Below are 17,135 nucleotides of genomic sequence, written 5' to 3' on the forward strand. Positions count from 1 at the left end.
AACTTGGATTTATAGAACAAAGATTTAAAAGGAATTTTTTAAAATTTAAAATTTTAATCAAATGATATAAATTTAGAATACACTTAAAAATATTATTTAGGACATTTTTTTATAGGATTTGAGTTTAAATATAAACTAATTTTTACTATAAATTAATAGTAAAGTACGTAAAAGTATTTATTTAAGCATTTTCATAAAAGTTTAATTTTTATATAATGCTTAGCAGATTAACATTTAGGTTTAAAGATATTTTATATTATACCGGTTAAAAAAGCATTAAATATAATTTATAAAAATAAAAATTAATACAGTATTTATTTCGATAATAAAAGTAATAAACTGTTGTATAAAAAAAACTGTTTAGTTAATTAAATTAGTTAAAAATTACATTGAAATAAATTCAACTTATAATAAAAAATAAAAAATAAATTGTGTTTTATTTAATTTAAAAAAATAATGACTCAAAGAAAGCACCTATTACATTGAAACAGCCTTTTTCTTTTTAATAATACTCAACTAAGCCAAAAGACCATAGTTTTTCAAAGGAAATTTATAGTAAGTATAAATAAAATAAAATAAAAGGCATGTTATAGTAACAGTCACAACATTTTGACGTTGTTATTAAAATAATAAAAATAAAAATAAAAATCTCAGTATTTTCAATTTCATCTTCTCTTTAAAGTTTTTACCCTCCAAAGCATTTGAAAACCCCAAGAAAGAGACCCTCCTTGATGAACTAAACTTTGATTCTTCTTCATCAAAAACCAAATCCCGATTTCCTTTTTTTTTTTTCTCTTATTCTTTTAATATATCTCTCAAAACTAATGCCTGCATTTTCTCTCCCTCTTCTTTTTATTCTCACTTCGTTCTCCTTCTCCATTTCCATTTCCCCCCTCCTTTATTAAACTCAGTTAAAATATACACATATATATATTACTAAATTTGTTATTGTATAGACTTATGCTTGATTTTGAACGGTCGTTGTGCGGCTGCATGATTCAATCGTGGGAAGGGTGATGTCAATCTGGGTTTTGGTTTTAATTTGTAGTATGGGTACTTTGTCAGATACCAAAACAAAAGGAAATCTTAAATTTTGGTGTTTTTCTTTTTATCCGATGCGTTCCATTCACTGTCCATTTGCTCCCCCAGTAGATCTGTTTTGCTAGGTATGTTCGATCCACTGGTTTATTCATGCATCAACTCCCACTCTTTAAGGTCAGATCGTCACATTTTTCTCTCTTTTCTACTCTTTGCCTTTTATGCCAATAATTATACCTTTTTCAGTTCGGATTTTCTAGGAAAGGCTTGGGTTTCTGTTAATTTTGGCTGCCAAGTTTCTGATTTTTAGGATGCTAAGTTATCTGAATAGTGATAGGGTGGTTAAGGGGTTTATTGGGTTTTGGGGTTTTGGTTTGAGTTCTTTTGTTTTGCATTTGCTTTTGGTGCAAAGTCATAGAAATCCTCCCAATCAGAGGTTTGGTCTTTAGGGGGTTCCCCAATATAGAAGAGAGAAATGGGTAATGGGACTTCTCGTGTTGTTGGTTGCTTTGTGCCGTTTAATGGAAAAAGCGGAGTTGATTTAGATTTTCTAGAGCCCTTGGATGAAGGCTTAGGCCATTCATTTTGTTATGTTAGGCCTCCGATTTTTGACTCTCCTGCCATTACTCCATCAAACTCGGAGAGGTTTACCGTTGATTCAAGTACCCTTGATTCTGAGACGTTGAGTGGGTCATTTAGACATGAAACCATAGAGGATTCCTTAGGACTACAAAGACAGAGTAAGAGTTTTCCAGAAACTACATTTAAGACCATCTCTGGTGCATCTGTTAGCGCGAATGTTTCTACAGCTAGAACTGGTAACCAGATCGCAATGTTTGCTACTGATGTCCAAGAGCCTGCTGCATCATTTGAGAGCACCTCCTCTTTTGCTGCAATCCCTTTGCAGCCAGTTCCTCGTGGTTCTGGTCCTCTGAACAGCTTTATGTCTGGACCTCTTGAGAGAGGGTTTGCTTCAGGGCCTCTTGATAGGGGAGGTGGTTTTATGTCTGGACCAATTGAGAAGGGTGTGATGTCTGGCCCCCTTGATACTGCTGATAAATCCAATTTCTCTGCGCCACTTACACGTGGTTGTAGAAGACCCCATTTCCAGCGATTTATGAGAAGTGTTAGCGGACCAATGAAAAGGACCTTTTCAAAGCATTCTATGGGGTCTGGTTGGATGCAAAGATTCTTGCTGCACCCACTAACTCGATTGGCATGGCATGCTAAGGAGCCCAAGCTTCGATCAGAACCCTCTCGGAATTGTCTTGAAGGGGGGCCATCTGAAGGGGAATACGGGAGCAGTCGAAACTTGCAATGGGCTCATGGAAAGGCTGGTGAAGATAGGGTTCATGTTGTGCTTTCAGAAGAGCAAGGATGGCTGTTTATTGGGATATATGATGGTTTTAGTGGTCCTGATGCTCCGGATTTTCTGATGAGCCATCTTTATAAAGCCATAGACAAGGAATTGGAAGGGCTGCTCTGGGATTATGAAGATAAATCTAGATTTGATCCATTAAAACCTGAAATATCTACGAGTAGAAACCCTCATGCCAGTTTTGAGTGCAGCAAAGAAAATCAGTCAAATTCTTGTTCAGATCAAGAAATATTGTCTAGCATAGGAGAATTGCTTAATCAAGAAAATACTAAGGGTCAGTCTTCTAATAATGAGATAGTTGAGGAAAATGATGATGTGAGGGACAAGAAGGAACAGGATTTATCTAAGTGTAGAAAGTCCACTTTAGGGGCTGAATGTGAATGTGACTCTTTTCCACATGCAAACTTAGCTGGTCAAGGCAGGAAAAGCATGCGGCTGTATGAGTTACTTCAGATGGAGCCATGGGATGGTCAAGGTTCTTTGTCAATCTCACAAATGGATAGACAAGGAAAAAGTTCTTGCAATTTTCAACCGCTTTCAGATAATTTAGAATGCATCAACCCATCAAATTTCAAAGATGATAGGTCTAACATACAAGGTGAAGATCCTACTACTTCAGGAGAAGATATTGGGGTTGGGCTTGATTTTGATAATCAAGGTGCTGCAACTGCTGCTACCATGTCAGGGCAAAGGCATAATACACGAAAATCCTTGATTGGTTCAAAGATACGGAAAGTATATCGGAAGCAGAAGTCATTACGGAAGAAGCTTTTTCCTTGGAGCTATGATTGGCACAGAGAAGAGATTTGTGTGGATGAGAGAATAGTTGAATCTTCAGGACCTATTAGGAGGCGCAAGTCTGGAGTTGTTGACCATGATGCTGTGTTGAGAGCAATGGCTCGGGCGCTCGAAAGTACTGAAGAAGCTTATATGGAAATGGTGGAAAAGGCTCTTGACATAAATCCAGAGCTTGCTTTGATGGGATCATGTGTTCTAGTGATGTTAATGAAGGACCAGGATGTATATGTCATGAACCTTGGGGATAGCCGTGTGATTTTGGCACAGGAAAGACCAAATGATCGCCATCCAAATCCAAATTCTGTGAAGGATGATTTAAAGTATAGAAACAGATCTAGAGAGTTGCTAGCGCGTATGGAACTGGACAGAATATCAGAGGAGTCTCCTATGCATAACCAACACGGTCAAGTTAGCATACTGAATAAGAACAGAGACATCTCTATCTGCAGATTGAAGATGAAGGCGCTCCAACTTTCCACTGACCACAGCACAAGTATTGAAGAGGTCCGCTATTATTTTATTCACAAGCTCAGCTTCAATTATACATATAATAAATTTTTATGTGTTGGACTTCTGTTGATATCCATCATTGTTATGCCCTTTGTAAAATGTGATTTTTTATTTTTAGGTGACAGGAATTAGGGTACATTTATGTGAGGGAGTTGCGCTTGAATTTAGAGTGATATAAATATAGCAAAATGTTTTAAGCATTACTATATCTAATTTTGACAATTTGCATTTTAATATCAGATCAGTCAAAGACCTTTGTTTTTGTGCTACTTGTTGGATATTTTGATCTTAACTTGGATAGATTCCATTTTAAAGGGCACTGCTGCTAGGCATTATAAGTTGATGAACTGAAAAACGGTGGGTCATTTTCTCACATGGTGAGCTTACCCTCCTTAATTTGCCTTGGCCTGGTTGTGAATGTCCTAATCTGTGGATATGTACTTAATCTGAATGTCAAAGATAAATATTCACTATATTATTTGCCAGGATGATATCTATAGGTAAAACACATCAAGTTCATATATATGAAAAAGAAATAAATTCTGTTGTTGTTTAGGGAATAACCACCTATTCTTGATTGTCTATGACAGGAAATCTTAAGAATACAGGCGGAACACCCTGATGATGACAAAGCCATTTCAAATGATAGGGTGAAGGGGCAATTGAAAGTCACTAGGGCATTTGGTGCTGGTTTCCTGAAGAAGGTTGGTTGAGCTCGGATCTTTAACTTTTATCTTCATTGTTTTTCCTTTTGGCTTTTTCTTTCTCGCATTTGAGATTTAGTAACAAGTAGAAAACGTATGATGCTTTTGTGTAAAAAAAACTACAACCTCACAGAATTTCTTTAGTGTTCTTTTGCTTGTTGCTCTCTTCTTGATCTATTCTGTAAGCAAGGCAATCCATTGTACAATTTATTATTTGATTACAACTAGAATTTTAACAATTAGCAAGCTCAATGAAGTTGATAATTATTTGTGTAAAATCTTATTTGGATGCATAAAATTGATTGTCATTTTATCTGTGGCGCTGAAGATATGAGATGATTTTGGGCCTTTCATGGCAATTAAGAGAGTAGGTAACTGATTGGCAACAGTTGATATGCTAAGTGGTGCAAAATATGTATTTTAATATAGGACTTTCTTTTCAGACATGCACCATGAGGCAGGTTTATTGGTTAGGAAATTTTGTTTGTGCATCTGTCGGCAAATTGATGGTTTAGGGTATCCACTAGAAATCTTATACAGTGTTTCCGCTTCATTTAAGATATTTATATATGTTGACACATGCCTGCGATTGTGCACGTTTCCACAGAACTATTGCATGCCTACTGCTTAAACTATTGGTGACAGTATAGGCAAGTTCTGTGTGCACTTTTGTGTTAAATTAAATTTAAGTTCTCACTGAGAGGTCATTACATCAATGGTTTCTACCTACCTCTCCTCCTAAAATAACCTCTGGTGATCTCATCAATCCTCTTCCGGCAGTTAGATATTTGAATCACTAGCCTGTTACCGAGTTTCAGTTACCGTATTGTATCTTAAAAAAGAAGATGCTTAAGCTGTGTGCTTTGAAAATTTGGCCAAAGGTTTTTTAATGCAAGTTAATAATGGTCACTCAATTATAGTAGTTTCCTTCATTGCGATTGGAGACTACACAACTCTATAGTGAATTAAAACATGGATCGAGTTGGGGAGTGCAAACCTAAATGCTTTATTTGTTGTCTGTCTATCTATTTCATTGGTTTTGAAATGATTTGTTCTTTTGTGGATTTCACTTGTCTTCAGCCAGCTTGTAATGAAGCTCTGCTAGAGATGTTTCAAATTGATTATGTGGGAAATGCTCCTTATGTTAGCTGCATCCCGTCTGTTGTTCACCATCGGCTCTCCCCTAGTGACCGATTCTTGGTACTATCATCTGATGGACTTTACCAGTATTTCAGCAATGAAGAGGTTGTTGCCCATGTCACATGGTTCATGGAAAATGTTCCTGAAGGTGATCCTGCACAATACCTTGTTGCAGAGCTTCTGTTCCGTGCTGCAAAAAAGAATGGTATGGTTATCGAATTTACTGTCTATTCTTGTGGTTTGCTGTAGGTGCTTAATCAAAAAGGGGATGGATTTAATTTCATCTGGCGTTCTGAATCATATGAATGCAGTGTACAGAAAACCATGATTTGATTTGAACATCTGTTTTGCTTATATTTTGCTGATGGGAATTTGTTGATTTATGCAGGAATGGATTTTCATGAATTGCTCGACATACCTCATGGAGATCGGCGTAAATATCATGATGATGTTTCTGTTATGGTTGTTTCTTTGGAGGGAAGAATTTGGAGGTCTTCTGGATGATTTTTTTTCTTCTTTTCTATCCCTTTTTATTTTGGATCACCGTTTGACTACTTTTTTCAAGCAAGGGTTGAAATCAATGATGCATTACAGAAATGAATGAGAATCCTAGTCTCACCATTTTCAGAAATGTTTAGTTGCTAACCCTTTTACGTGTTTGGATAAATTGCTATTCAAATATGCAAGAACTGATCAATTGCACATTGACATCAGTTTTCTGCCATTAATATTCCACAAAAGAAGCATTTTTTTTTTCTCATCTTTAATGTCTACTTTCATTAAAGCCAATATGTAGCTAATTAATTACTCTTGATGATCTTGTAAAGCTACTGAAGACAATTCAACTACCGCTACAAGCAGAAATCGATTTTATTCCTCTAAAAAAAAAAAAGGAAAAAAAAGAAGAAGAAAGTTTAAATAATGTGGTTAGTTTAATCCTTTGGATAACTAAATTCAAAATGATTGATTAATGATACAGTTTTCCAAGTGCCATTGCTTCTACATTTAGACCAACAGCCATTGGTCTGTTTTTAAGTTAAAAAAAGGGGTTTTGCCTTCAATTTGTGACCATTGTTTCTATAAAAGAGAAGGCAACCCCCTTTTCTCTTGTCAATAATTATCTGTATTTATAACTTGTCTCTTTCGTGATCGTGACTAAAAAAATTATCTTCCATGTTCGTTATGGTTTTTGCTTATCTTATCATTTTTATTACTTTTGTTCGACCAACTTCAAGATTTCCGCGTTGCTCACCAATTTTAAGTTCTAAAACACTTTCATTTAATTTAACAAATATATTTATTTGGTTTTTCATACACGTGAACAAAAATGTCCATGCAAGAACGCGGTCAATCTTTAGTGGTTTAGCCAATTCAGCAGTGACCAATAACTTAATGGGATCTGTGATTACAGCTGCCAATGTTGAGCAAATTGCAGGGCTTAACACCCTTGCTCGTATTCACTATCAACCCGGTGGTCTTAACCCAGTCATCTTTGTTCTTGATGGCAAACTCGATGTGGGATTCATCACTACAACAAACAAGTTGATTCCAAATCCTTTTAAAAAAAAAAAAAAAAACCGTTTGGTTCATTACTAGAAGAACAATGGTGTGATTGCAGAATTTAGTAGTCAATTCCCTGGAACTCCGCAACATTGTTTACTTCAACAGCAGTGACAGACCATGGCCTTCCAAATTGGAACCAAAGGAGTCAAGAAAATGAGAAACAAGCTTCCCCCCAACCAAATTTAAACCAAACTATTGCTTTGTATGAATTCTATACTCATTTTTCTATGGGCAGAAAGGAATTTGAAGTAACATGTAATAATAATGAGGGTTGGGTCAAGCATGACACTGACCCGACGGATTGATATGTAATTAAATTTATCTTTATTTTCTCCAATAATCGAAACAATGAATTTAGGAGCAAAATTGTTGAAATAACTTTTTCTAAATAATTGAGGATCTCATTACATTAAAAAAGTAATAATTTTAAATTTGTTCAATGCACAAACAATGTATTTTTGAAATATAAATAAATTTCTACATATATTTATTACATCAAACTTTATCGTAATTTTCTTCTAAGGATATTTTATTTCTGTAGGGGTTACATGAACATTTATGTGTTAAAGGGTATGAATTATAAGCTTGAGTAACAGTGACTATCAAATTATCTTAAAGCTCAAAATAATTTATTATAACTCCTTTCTAGAATGCCTTGTGCTGATAGGAGTTGAGCTTTAATGGATTCAATCCAAGAAAAAGGTGGTGTTGAAACACTTGGAGGGTTTAAACTAAACATGAATAAACCATTTGATGAAATGAGCTGCCTTCTTATTAAACGTTTACCAGTGACACCGGGTTTTTCAAGATGATTTCTCTTGTACTTCCATTCCCAATTTCCAGGTTTTGGTGGAAATCAATCTATCTTCACCCAACCTCTCTCTTGGGGTTTAAGACAAAAACATCCTTTTATCTCCTTAATTTTTCAGCACATGCCGTTGCTCTGGAGTTGAAGAAAAGCAACTCAATTGTGGAATAAAGCCAAGTAGGGAATGTATTATTGTATACATGACGGTTATCAAATCTATTCTCGAACAATATAATAAGATTTTAGGAAAATACTCCTTAATTGGTGAAAACATTTGAATATATTTTGATTTTAATCTGTAATATCTCTTTAAGAAAATACATTTTTTCAATCTATTCTGGGTAGAGTTTAGGATAAATTTCGGAATTGGAGAACACGGCTACTTTCCAATCCCTTTTATCTTCTAGGTGTCTCATTTTAAAGCCACACAAAAGTCATGTAACTCATTGGATAAAATTATAAGAAAGTTATGGTAGAGTATATGAAGGGCAAAAAGAAGATTCATTTTATCGGCTGGGATAATTTGTGTAAGCCTAAATCCCTTGGAGGGTTGAGCATTCAGAAAAGAAAAGAATTCAACCAAGCCTTACTAGCTAGACAAGCAGGGAGAATTCTTAAGATTAAAAGCCTTCTTCTTAAAACCGTCATACTGCAAACACTCAAATTTCCTACAGCTACCAGTAAAATATTTGATATATGGACATGGAATAGTATTGTTATACTCAAGTAAGTTAGACTCTCCTCATATCATCAAAAACTTGAAGATGTATAGGGAAAAGCACATGTAATCTCTAGAAGATATATAGGGAAAAGCACCTCTTAGCACTTGTCGATCCATCACCTCTCTAGATTTGACGAAGCTCTACTTGGTCACTTCACATCGAACATTGTTCCTCGCTGACAACCCACCATTCTACCATTTGTACTTATGAAGTCGAGTTCTTGATGACTAGAAACTATGCCTCTTGGGTGGAAGCAAGAAGAACATCAACTTCTCTTCCTAACTCTTCCATCCCTCATGGAGGTTATGTAACCACCTGAATTTTAATAATGTTAAGAAATTCAGTTTTAAGATCAAATTTATTAAATTGAATTAGTCAAAAATTAGAATCGAACAATTAAGTATTAAGTAGGAAATTGAAGGGTTGGAGTATTAATTGGAATTAAACTAGAATCGATTAGTAATTAAAGTACATAGACTAAATTACAAGTATCTTCATTAATAAGCTTTGATTAAAGAAATGTTGGTGACCTTATGTGACAAAAAAGCCAAGGACTAGATGGCTATTTAGCCATCTTTAAATTTTTATTAGCGGATTAAAATGATCATAACCGTCCACTTCCACTCATCTTATTTTGGTGAGCTAATAACCATTGATTTATAATTTTTTGTTTTGATTAAGATGGTAATGGGAGAAAGAGAGAGGAAAAAAATTATTATCATCATTCTCATCTCTTTCACCGTCCAAGGAAGGAAAGAAACAAGAAAAACAATTTTAAGTTCTCTCCTCCATTGCCGTTTCACATTAGCTAGGGTAAGTGAGTTTCAACACTTACTATTTGGTGAAATTTTAGCATATGACACTAGATTAAACAAACTCAATTGTTAGAATTGGAGATTAACAAGTTTTGAATTAATTTTCCATTGTTGGAAAACTTGAGAAAATTGATGTTAAGAGATTAAGTTCATGCATGAAGGAGGCTAATTAAATTAGGTAATAGCGAATCAAGCTTAGATTATTGATAAATTATGTTTTATTAAGGACTTAATTGTAAAGTGTGAAAACTTTAGGGGTTTATTAATAAAAATAGGAGGTCCCCGTACTATATGTATTAAGTCAGATTTAATTTCTGGCTGGATAAATCGTGAGTTATGGGTGTTTCGGACATTAGGAATTTGAGGGGCCAATTTGTAATAAATGCATTAATTCATGTGTGATTAACGGGTTTTGTTATTCGTATTTAATTTCGTACCTAAAGATGACTTAGGACCTTTACAGGAAAAAGTGAAATCTAAAGCCATCAACAAATAATCGAAACTGATTTGTGCTCGCATAATTTGATTTCAATTATGCTTTATTAGGTAGTTAGATATAATAAGAAAAATGGAATGGAACATGATAAAGTTGACTACTTGATCTCGGCTGAGATATGTTGAACGTGAATATATTTTGATTGTGGAATTGTTTGTAATAATGTTAGGCTATCTTAATTATAATGTGTTTTAATGATTGATATAAGGTGGAATGTACTTAATTAAATACAAATGGTGAGTTGCCAGGGATGCGTTCTGGTGATTTAGATATGTATATAAATATCTTTGTAATCTAAGCTCTATGTTTTGGTATGAATTATATGGCGATAAATGCGCATGAAATGTATGTATAGGTTTTGATAATTAGAAAGATGAGATACGCCCTAAGTTTATATGGTTAAATATGATTAGTATAAGTTAACTAAGTAATTATGCTATTATGATGAGTTATAAGATTCATATGATATTAAGGTAAAAATGGGTAATTTTGACGAGTATATGTGATGAAAAATTAGAAACAATACATGCTATGATGGTATTCAATTTTGATTGTTACCACACATTAATAACTAAAATACAATTGTTGATATGTTTGAATTATATTAATTGAATATGTATATGTTTACTCTGTGTTATTTGGTGTCTATATTATTGAAAATATGTTTGGTGATAATGGATAATGGAAAATGGAAAATGCCCTGTTAACGTTGTCGGATAGAGTTACGAGTATAGTTGGCATGCCATAAGGTCCGTTTTAATAGGTGGGAGATTCAACACTATGCATGTATATATATTGTGATAGTTCTCTAATTCCTAAGGGTCGAAAACATATCACCAGTTCAAATTCTATAAGGGTACGAGCATATTTTGGTGTGGTTGGTGAGATTGGTGCATTTATGCCTGGTCAACTATTCAGTGCGTATATTACTGTGTTGGTGGAATGATCTAAGTGTCCATTCTTGAGTTTGATTATGTTAATAGGGGTTTGAAATAAGAATTTAACTGCTAAGCATCGATATGATTAAACATATGCAAATACCTTAAGGATGCATCGGAACTCTGATATGAGTAAGTTGTATTTCATTGACTTGGATTCGGTTATGTGACATATGGCTATGAGATACCCTGAGGGTTAAATGGTTCTCGTAAATGTTGTTTATATGGTTATTGATGATAAAATGAATCTTAATCGTAAACATATTTATGTGTTTAGTTTGTTTATTTGATTATTAATGTATTTATCATTAATTTTGAATTATGTTAGCACCATTGAGTATTTTATAGTCAGCGTACGATTTTTTTATTTTCGTGCTCAGGTCTCAATCTAGTGTTAAAGTAGATCAAAGGTTTGGAAGACTCCAACTTAGCAACTCAGCTTGAAAGGCAAGTTGGTACCTATCTTGTATGTATATATTTGGTAAATGACATCTACCTAGGATGAGTTCTAAGTTGGAGTATGTATTGTCTCCTTTGGTTTCAAGGACCTATAATATTTTTTGAGATGAATTTTCACTCTTGATGAGTAGACATTCATGCATGATTATATATGTTTCATTATGCAATTTGTTTTTTGTGGTAATGATGCATTGGATGCTAAGTTGGGATGGTGTTTGATTGCGTTTTTATATGATAAATTGATGTGGTTGAGTTTGGAGTAAAGAATAGGTAAGTTTAGGTGGGTTTTGATTAAGTTTTGAAGGTATTAAAATTTGTATTTTAGGAAATTTTAGAGTAGAGTCTCAAGATCATAAGAACAAGTCACAAGAGCACAATTTACCTTTTTGTGCTAAGTGCAAAATATTTCGTAAAGTCTTGAGACTTGCTAACAAGTCTCGAGACAATGCCATTAGATTTCGAGGTAGAGTGAATTTTGTTTTCAGACAACCAAACATCGAAGCTAAATTAAAAAAAGACAGAGGAGGTCTGTCTTGAAATTAGCTTTAAGACTTGAAGGGTCTTGTAGCAAGATATGTCTACATCGAAACAAAAATACCAAAAAATAAGAAGAGACATGTCTTGAGACATGGGGTATAACACCTCTAACCCATATCCGTCACCGAAACAGGGTTACAAGATGTTACCGAAGCTTACGGAATAATTACACAAAAATTCCATTATTTACTTATATTCACATCAAAGCTGTCCACTCGAGTCATAGCCACTAAATTATTTATATCTTAAGCTACAGAATTCTAAATTAAGATCCGTAAAAATAATTTGAATCTAGAATCATTTATATTTCTACCATAAAATTTTCAAAATTTATGGATTAACCAAAAAGTACAGTTTATTCTTCAAAGTTACCTTTGTTCTGTTGTTTGACAGTTTCAACATTTCTTTACTAAAAATTAATTATCTCATAGTACGGAATTCGGGTGATGTTCCTGTTTTTTTCTTTTGAAACTAGACTCATTAAGGATTTTAAGTATATAAATTATAAACCATAATTAGTTTTTTTACAATTTTTAATGATTTTAAAAAGTCAGAATTGGGGAGCTCAAAATCACTTTGACCTTGTCTCACAAAAATTCAAATATCTCCTAATGTGAAAGTCTTTTGCTTACACCGTTTCTTCTATGTGAAACCAGATTCAATAGGATTTAATTTCATATCTTATTCAACCTCTAATTCGATTTCCATAATTTATGGTGAATTTTAAAAGTCAAACTATTACTACTAACCAAAAACTGTTTTAGCACAAAATATTGTTAACTAGTTTATAACATATTTACTTCATTTCATTTAAACCCTATACATGCCATATAAATCTTTAAACATAAAACAAAAGCTATCGAAAAGCTATCAAAATTGATTTGGATAGTGAGCTTTGTTGTGATGATCCGATCTACCAACTTCCCTTTAATTCAATCTACATAAAAATATCAAACACACACAAGTAAGTTTATTGAAGCTTAGTAAGTTCATAGGTTTAAAAGTAATGCTTACTAATCATAATATTTCCAAACAATAACAAAACATTTACTAAAGTTCCCTTCCATCCACAACTATTGTTATAATACTTCACATAGTTGAGCTCAACATTAGCAACTACATGGTCCCTTTTCATTTTAGTTCACACCTCATACCTACGTTTCTTAACTCAGTATGGATAATACCATACCTATGTTTCACAACTCATTATGGTTAATACCATACCTACTTATCACAACTCAATATGGATGATACCATATCTGCGTTTCACTACTTTGCCATGGATCAACCATGGTCTTATTCGTCAATTCATCACATGTCACGATACGAACATACTCAATCCTGCGTTTTTCCTAATTTGAATTTCCACCTTTATTCTTTCATTTTAACATAATTTTCACAATCCCACAGCAAATTCATATATATATAATAACACATTATATCATTCAATCATTCACAAATAAACATATAAATTCAACCATATGAACTTACCCGACTGACTTGTAGAAGCTATTGAAATTTAGGGACTATTCTGTAACTTTTTCTTTTCCTCTTTCTTCTTTGGATTCTTGATCTATAATGTAAAATATTTTCACTCATTAGCATTTATTTCATTTCTATTTCATTTCATAATTTATACTCTTCAATTTTCAAAATTTCACTTTTACCCCAAAATTTACAATTTTTACAATTTAGTCCCTGCTCAATTCACCCATCAATTGAACTAATTTTTCTCAATTAACATTTTATTTTATCATTATAAAATATTTAACAACATTTTATATTCTGAATTTCAACACCAACCTCTAATTCACAACTTTTTCATGATGAGGTCCTAAATACCATTTTCTATCAAAATCACTTAATAAAACCACCTTAATATGAAATTAGAACTTAAATTTCATAATAATTCATCATAAAATTCCTTTACTCAGCCAGGGTAACTTCCAATTTCACCCACCAAATCAAAAACTAATGAAGTCTATAAGTGGACCTAATTGTAAAGGTCATAAAAAAACATAAAAATTATCAAGAAAAAGCAAGAATTAAACTCAAATGATGTGAAATATGAAAAAATATCTGTCTCCAAACTTCCTATGGCGTTTTGGCTGAGAAAATATGAAGAGATCTCTAGATTTTTCAATTTTGTCCTTATTTTATATGTTAAAGTTGTAAAATTTGCAATTTTGCCCTTATTTCCCTTATTTCTCTGCTGATTTTCTTGCCCTTTCCATCGATCCTATTCAATTTTAGGCTTAATTTCCCTTTAAATCCTCTTTATTTTAACACTTGAGCTATTTAATCCTTCTAGCAAATTTTGCTTTTGTTACAATTTAGTCCTTTTTATTTAATTGACTACCCAAACGTTAAAATTTCTCAACCAAAATTTAATACTAACTTAATGATAGTCCATAAATATTTTTAAAAATATTTATGGCTTGGTTTTCAAATTCGAGGTCTCGATACCTTGTTTTTGACCGTTTAACCTAATAAATTGTTTTAATTCACCAAATTCACCAATTCACCAATTCTTCTAAATTCTTACTTGACTCATAAATATTAAATTACTATCTTGTTCAATCTTACTTGTTGGATTTAGTGATCTCAAATCACGATTTCCGATACCACTGAAAATTAGGCCGTTACATGAGGTTCCCTATCCATGTCTTGAGACATAATGCTGAATTTTGTCAATAAAGATTTGGGTTTGAATCCTAACTACATCTGTAATCTCGTATAACCCTTAAATGTTTAGAATATGTATTCATTTGAATTATTTAGATGATCTTTTGAGAATGTATGGAAAATATAATTGCTTGAATGTCTCATTACATGTTACTCGTGGTGATTTAGTTTGAGTTGATTCGACAATGTAATGTGATATCACACATTTGGATCCGAACACCGTGTCAAGTGTGAGTTGTTAAAACTTACCTGCGTAGCCATCGAACGAATGTCTCATTCTTGAAAGAGCTACTAAGGCAAGTAAAGAAATTTTAGAACATTGGTGCACACCCGATACCTTTCTTCACAAGTCATAAGTAAATGTAAAGGAAGGAAAGAGATTCCTTAGAAGTAATTGTGGGGAGTGGGGGACCACTCCACCCCCTCGGCAAGTCTAAGCAAGCTAGAAAGAGGTTGACGAGAAGAAAACGGGGAGTAAAAGTTTATGCATGGGCTAAAAAACAACTATTTAAAGCTCGTAGCTTTATCCTTAATGTTCGACAAAGGAAGGACACTTCGCCAAACCAGTAGTAGAGGATGCAAGTATCAACACAGAAGGTCCCTTATCCTTAAGAGATAAACATACAAAAAAAAAAAAAACCTAAAATGAACCCAACAATGAAGATGGTTATCTTCATTAATAAACCTCTTTTTTGGTCTCCTTATTGGAATAGGCATAAGTCTTCATTATTCTAAATATCAAAGTAAAGTCTTTTCTAAAATAATGTTTTTGTGCCAAGCATCAACATCTATGTCTGTTTTATCATGTTATACAAGGATGTTGGAGCCATGGAAAAAATGGAAAGCGAAAGTGTTAGCCACCCAAATCCTACCTTGAAACTTTGATTGTTATTATTTCCGCTTCAACTTCTAACAATGTAAGGTTTGTTTTTGGTCTTCTCCCTAATTTCAGGGTTTCACCATTTGGTTTTAATAGGACTAATAGATTTTTTTGGTTAATTAGTTAATAAGAAAATATAATATTCTTCATTTAGATAAATAGGCGTTGTTTTGTTACAAGTTAAAGTAGGTTTGTTTCCCAAACTATAGCTTTTCGCACATACATATACCATCAGTCTAACAAATTTTTTTTCTATATAAATGAAGGTAACTCCTTTCACTTACATAAAAAAATTATTGGTATCTATATTTTGTCCCGTTGGTTTTTTTGCTTGCAACTAATAATTTCTTCCGTGGTTTTTGTTGATCTTTTCATATTTGTTGCCTTTTGGGGCTTGGTTGCATCTGATCCTGATCATCTCCAAGATTTTTGCGTTGCTGATAAAACCTCAAGTATGCCAACTAAGTTTTAAAACACATTCATTTTCTTTGCTTTTCTTGAATTAATTTAATCTATTAGATATAATTATCTATTTTTTTTTATTTACTTGCAGGAATAAACGTGAATGGATACCCATGCAAGAACGCGGTCAATGTTACGGAAGTTGATTTTTTCTTCGGTGGTTTAGCCAATTCAGCAGTGATCAACAACTTAGTGGGATCTGTGATTACAACAGCCAATGTTGAGAAAATTCTAGGGCTTAACACCCTCGGTGTCTCACTTGCTCGTATTGACTATCAACCCGACGGCCTTAACCCACCCCACACTCACCCACGCGCCTCCGAAATCATCTTTGTTCTTGACGGCGAACTCGATGTGGGATTTATCACTACAGCAAACAAGTTGATCTCCAAATCCATAAAAATAGGCGACATTTTTGTGTTCCCCGAGGGTTTGGTTCATTACCAAAAGAACAATGGTGTAAAACCAGCTTCCGTGATTGCAGGATTTAATAGTCAATTCCCCGGAACTCAATCCATTGCCACAACATTGTTTACTTCAACACCACTAGTGCCAGACCATGTGTTGACCAAGGGCTTCCAAATTGGAACCAAAGGAGTCAAGAAAATGAGAAGCAAGCTTGCCCCTAAGAAAAATGAGACTATTGGTCTGTATTAATTCTATATTTGTTTTCCAATGCCAAAGAAACTTTATGGTATACACTAGAAATGAAGTTGGATAACAAATGATATATTAAGTTTTTATTTAAATATTTAAATGTATCTTTTTAGAGATTTTATTTATTTAAAAAAGTTAAAATTGTCCATTACGTTTTAGCTTGATTGGCATAGTTGTTATTGTAATAACTTAATGAACATGGGTTCAAACGCGCTTAAATACATAATATTCCCCATTTTAAAGATCAGGGGTTATGAGTAATTTAAACATTATATAAAAAAGTAAAAATCAGAGGTGAAACTAGAAAATTTTTTGAGGGGTTAAAATTAAGTTGTATATTTTACGATAGCAAAAAGTGAAATTTTACCATTTTAATAGCTTATATCTTTATAATTTTAAAGGGTTAAATCAATTTTTCTCACTTTTGAGGAGTTAAAGTGTAATTTTATTATATATTAATTTAAAATTTTAAAAATTATACAAATATTAGAAATGAAAATTTTCATTTTAGGGACTAGGCAGAGTTTGCCCTTGGTCAAAATTAA

At 33.2% G+C, this 17,135-nt stretch overlaps 2 protein-coding genes across 3 annotated transcripts; both read left to right on the top strand.

The window, feature by feature from the left end:
* Positions 1-601: 601 nt before the first annotated feature.
* LOC108473755 (protein phosphatase 2C 32-like) lies at positions 602-6,199 on the top strand. 2 transcript variants are annotated; one of them, XM_017775494.2, is made up of 4 exons: positions 602-3,718; positions 4,315-4,428; positions 5,509-5,773; positions 5,957-6,199. In XM_017775494.2, exons 1-4 carry the CDS (start codon positions 1,514-1,516, stop codon positions 6,070-6,072), a joined length of 2,700 nt encoding a protein of 899 aa, XP_017630983.1. In that variant the 5' UTR covers positions 602-1,513; the 3' UTR covers positions 6,073-6,199. The 2 variants fall into 2 exon arrangements, with proteins under 2 accessions (XP_017630983.1, XP_052877730.1); XM_053021770.1 differs by lacking the exon at positions 5,957-6,199 and having other exon boundaries at positions 658-3,718; positions 5,513-5,716.
* Positions 6,200-6,960: 761 nt separating this feature from the next.
* LOC108472373 (germin-like protein subfamily 2 member 4) lies at positions 6,961-16,714 on the top strand. The gene is made up of 3 exons (XM_053021226.1): positions 6,961-7,109; positions 15,661-15,923; positions 16,025-16,714. Exons 1-3 carry the CDS (start codon positions 6,961-6,963, stop codon positions 16,588-16,590), a joined length of 978 nt encoding a protein of 325 aa, XP_052877186.1. The 3' UTR covers positions 16,591-16,714.
* The last annotated feature ends 421 nt before the right edge of the window (positions 16,715-17,135 follow it).

Source organism: Gossypium arboreum, chromosome 11 (assembly GCF_025698485.1).
Source record: "Gossypium arboreum isolate Shixiya-1 chromosome 11, ASM2569848v2, whole genome shotgun sequence".
NCBI lineage: Eukaryota > Viridiplantae > Streptophyta > Magnoliopsida > Malvales > Malvaceae > Gossypium > Gossypium arboreum.

Bases quoted from the DNA above. Each gene is read 5' to 3' on its own strand.
- LOC108473755 (XM_017775494.2), top strand. From the start codon at position 1,514: ATGGGTAATGGGACTTCTCGTGTTGTTGGTTGCTTTGTGCCGTTTAAT. The intron at 3,719-4,314 runs GTCCGCTATTAT...TGTCTATGACAG, and splicing joins ACAGCACAAGTATTGAAGAG to GAAATCTTAAGAATACAGGC. The intron at 4,429-5,508 runs GTTGGTTGAGCT...ACTTGTCTTCAG, and splicing joins GTGCTGGTTTCCTGAAGAAG to CCAGCTTGTAATGAAGCTCT.
- LOC108472373 (XM_053021226.1), top strand. From the start codon at position 6,961: ATGGGATCTGTGATTACAGCTGCCAATGTTGAGCAAATTGCAGGGCTT. The intron at 7,110-15,660 runs GTTGATTCCAAA...AAGTTAAAGTAG, and splicing joins TTCATCACTACAACAAACAA to GTTTGTTTCCCAAACTATAG. The intron at 15,924-16,024 runs GTATGCCAACTA...ATTTACTTGCAG, and splicing joins CGTTGCTGATAAAACCTCAA to GAATAAACGTGAATGGATAC.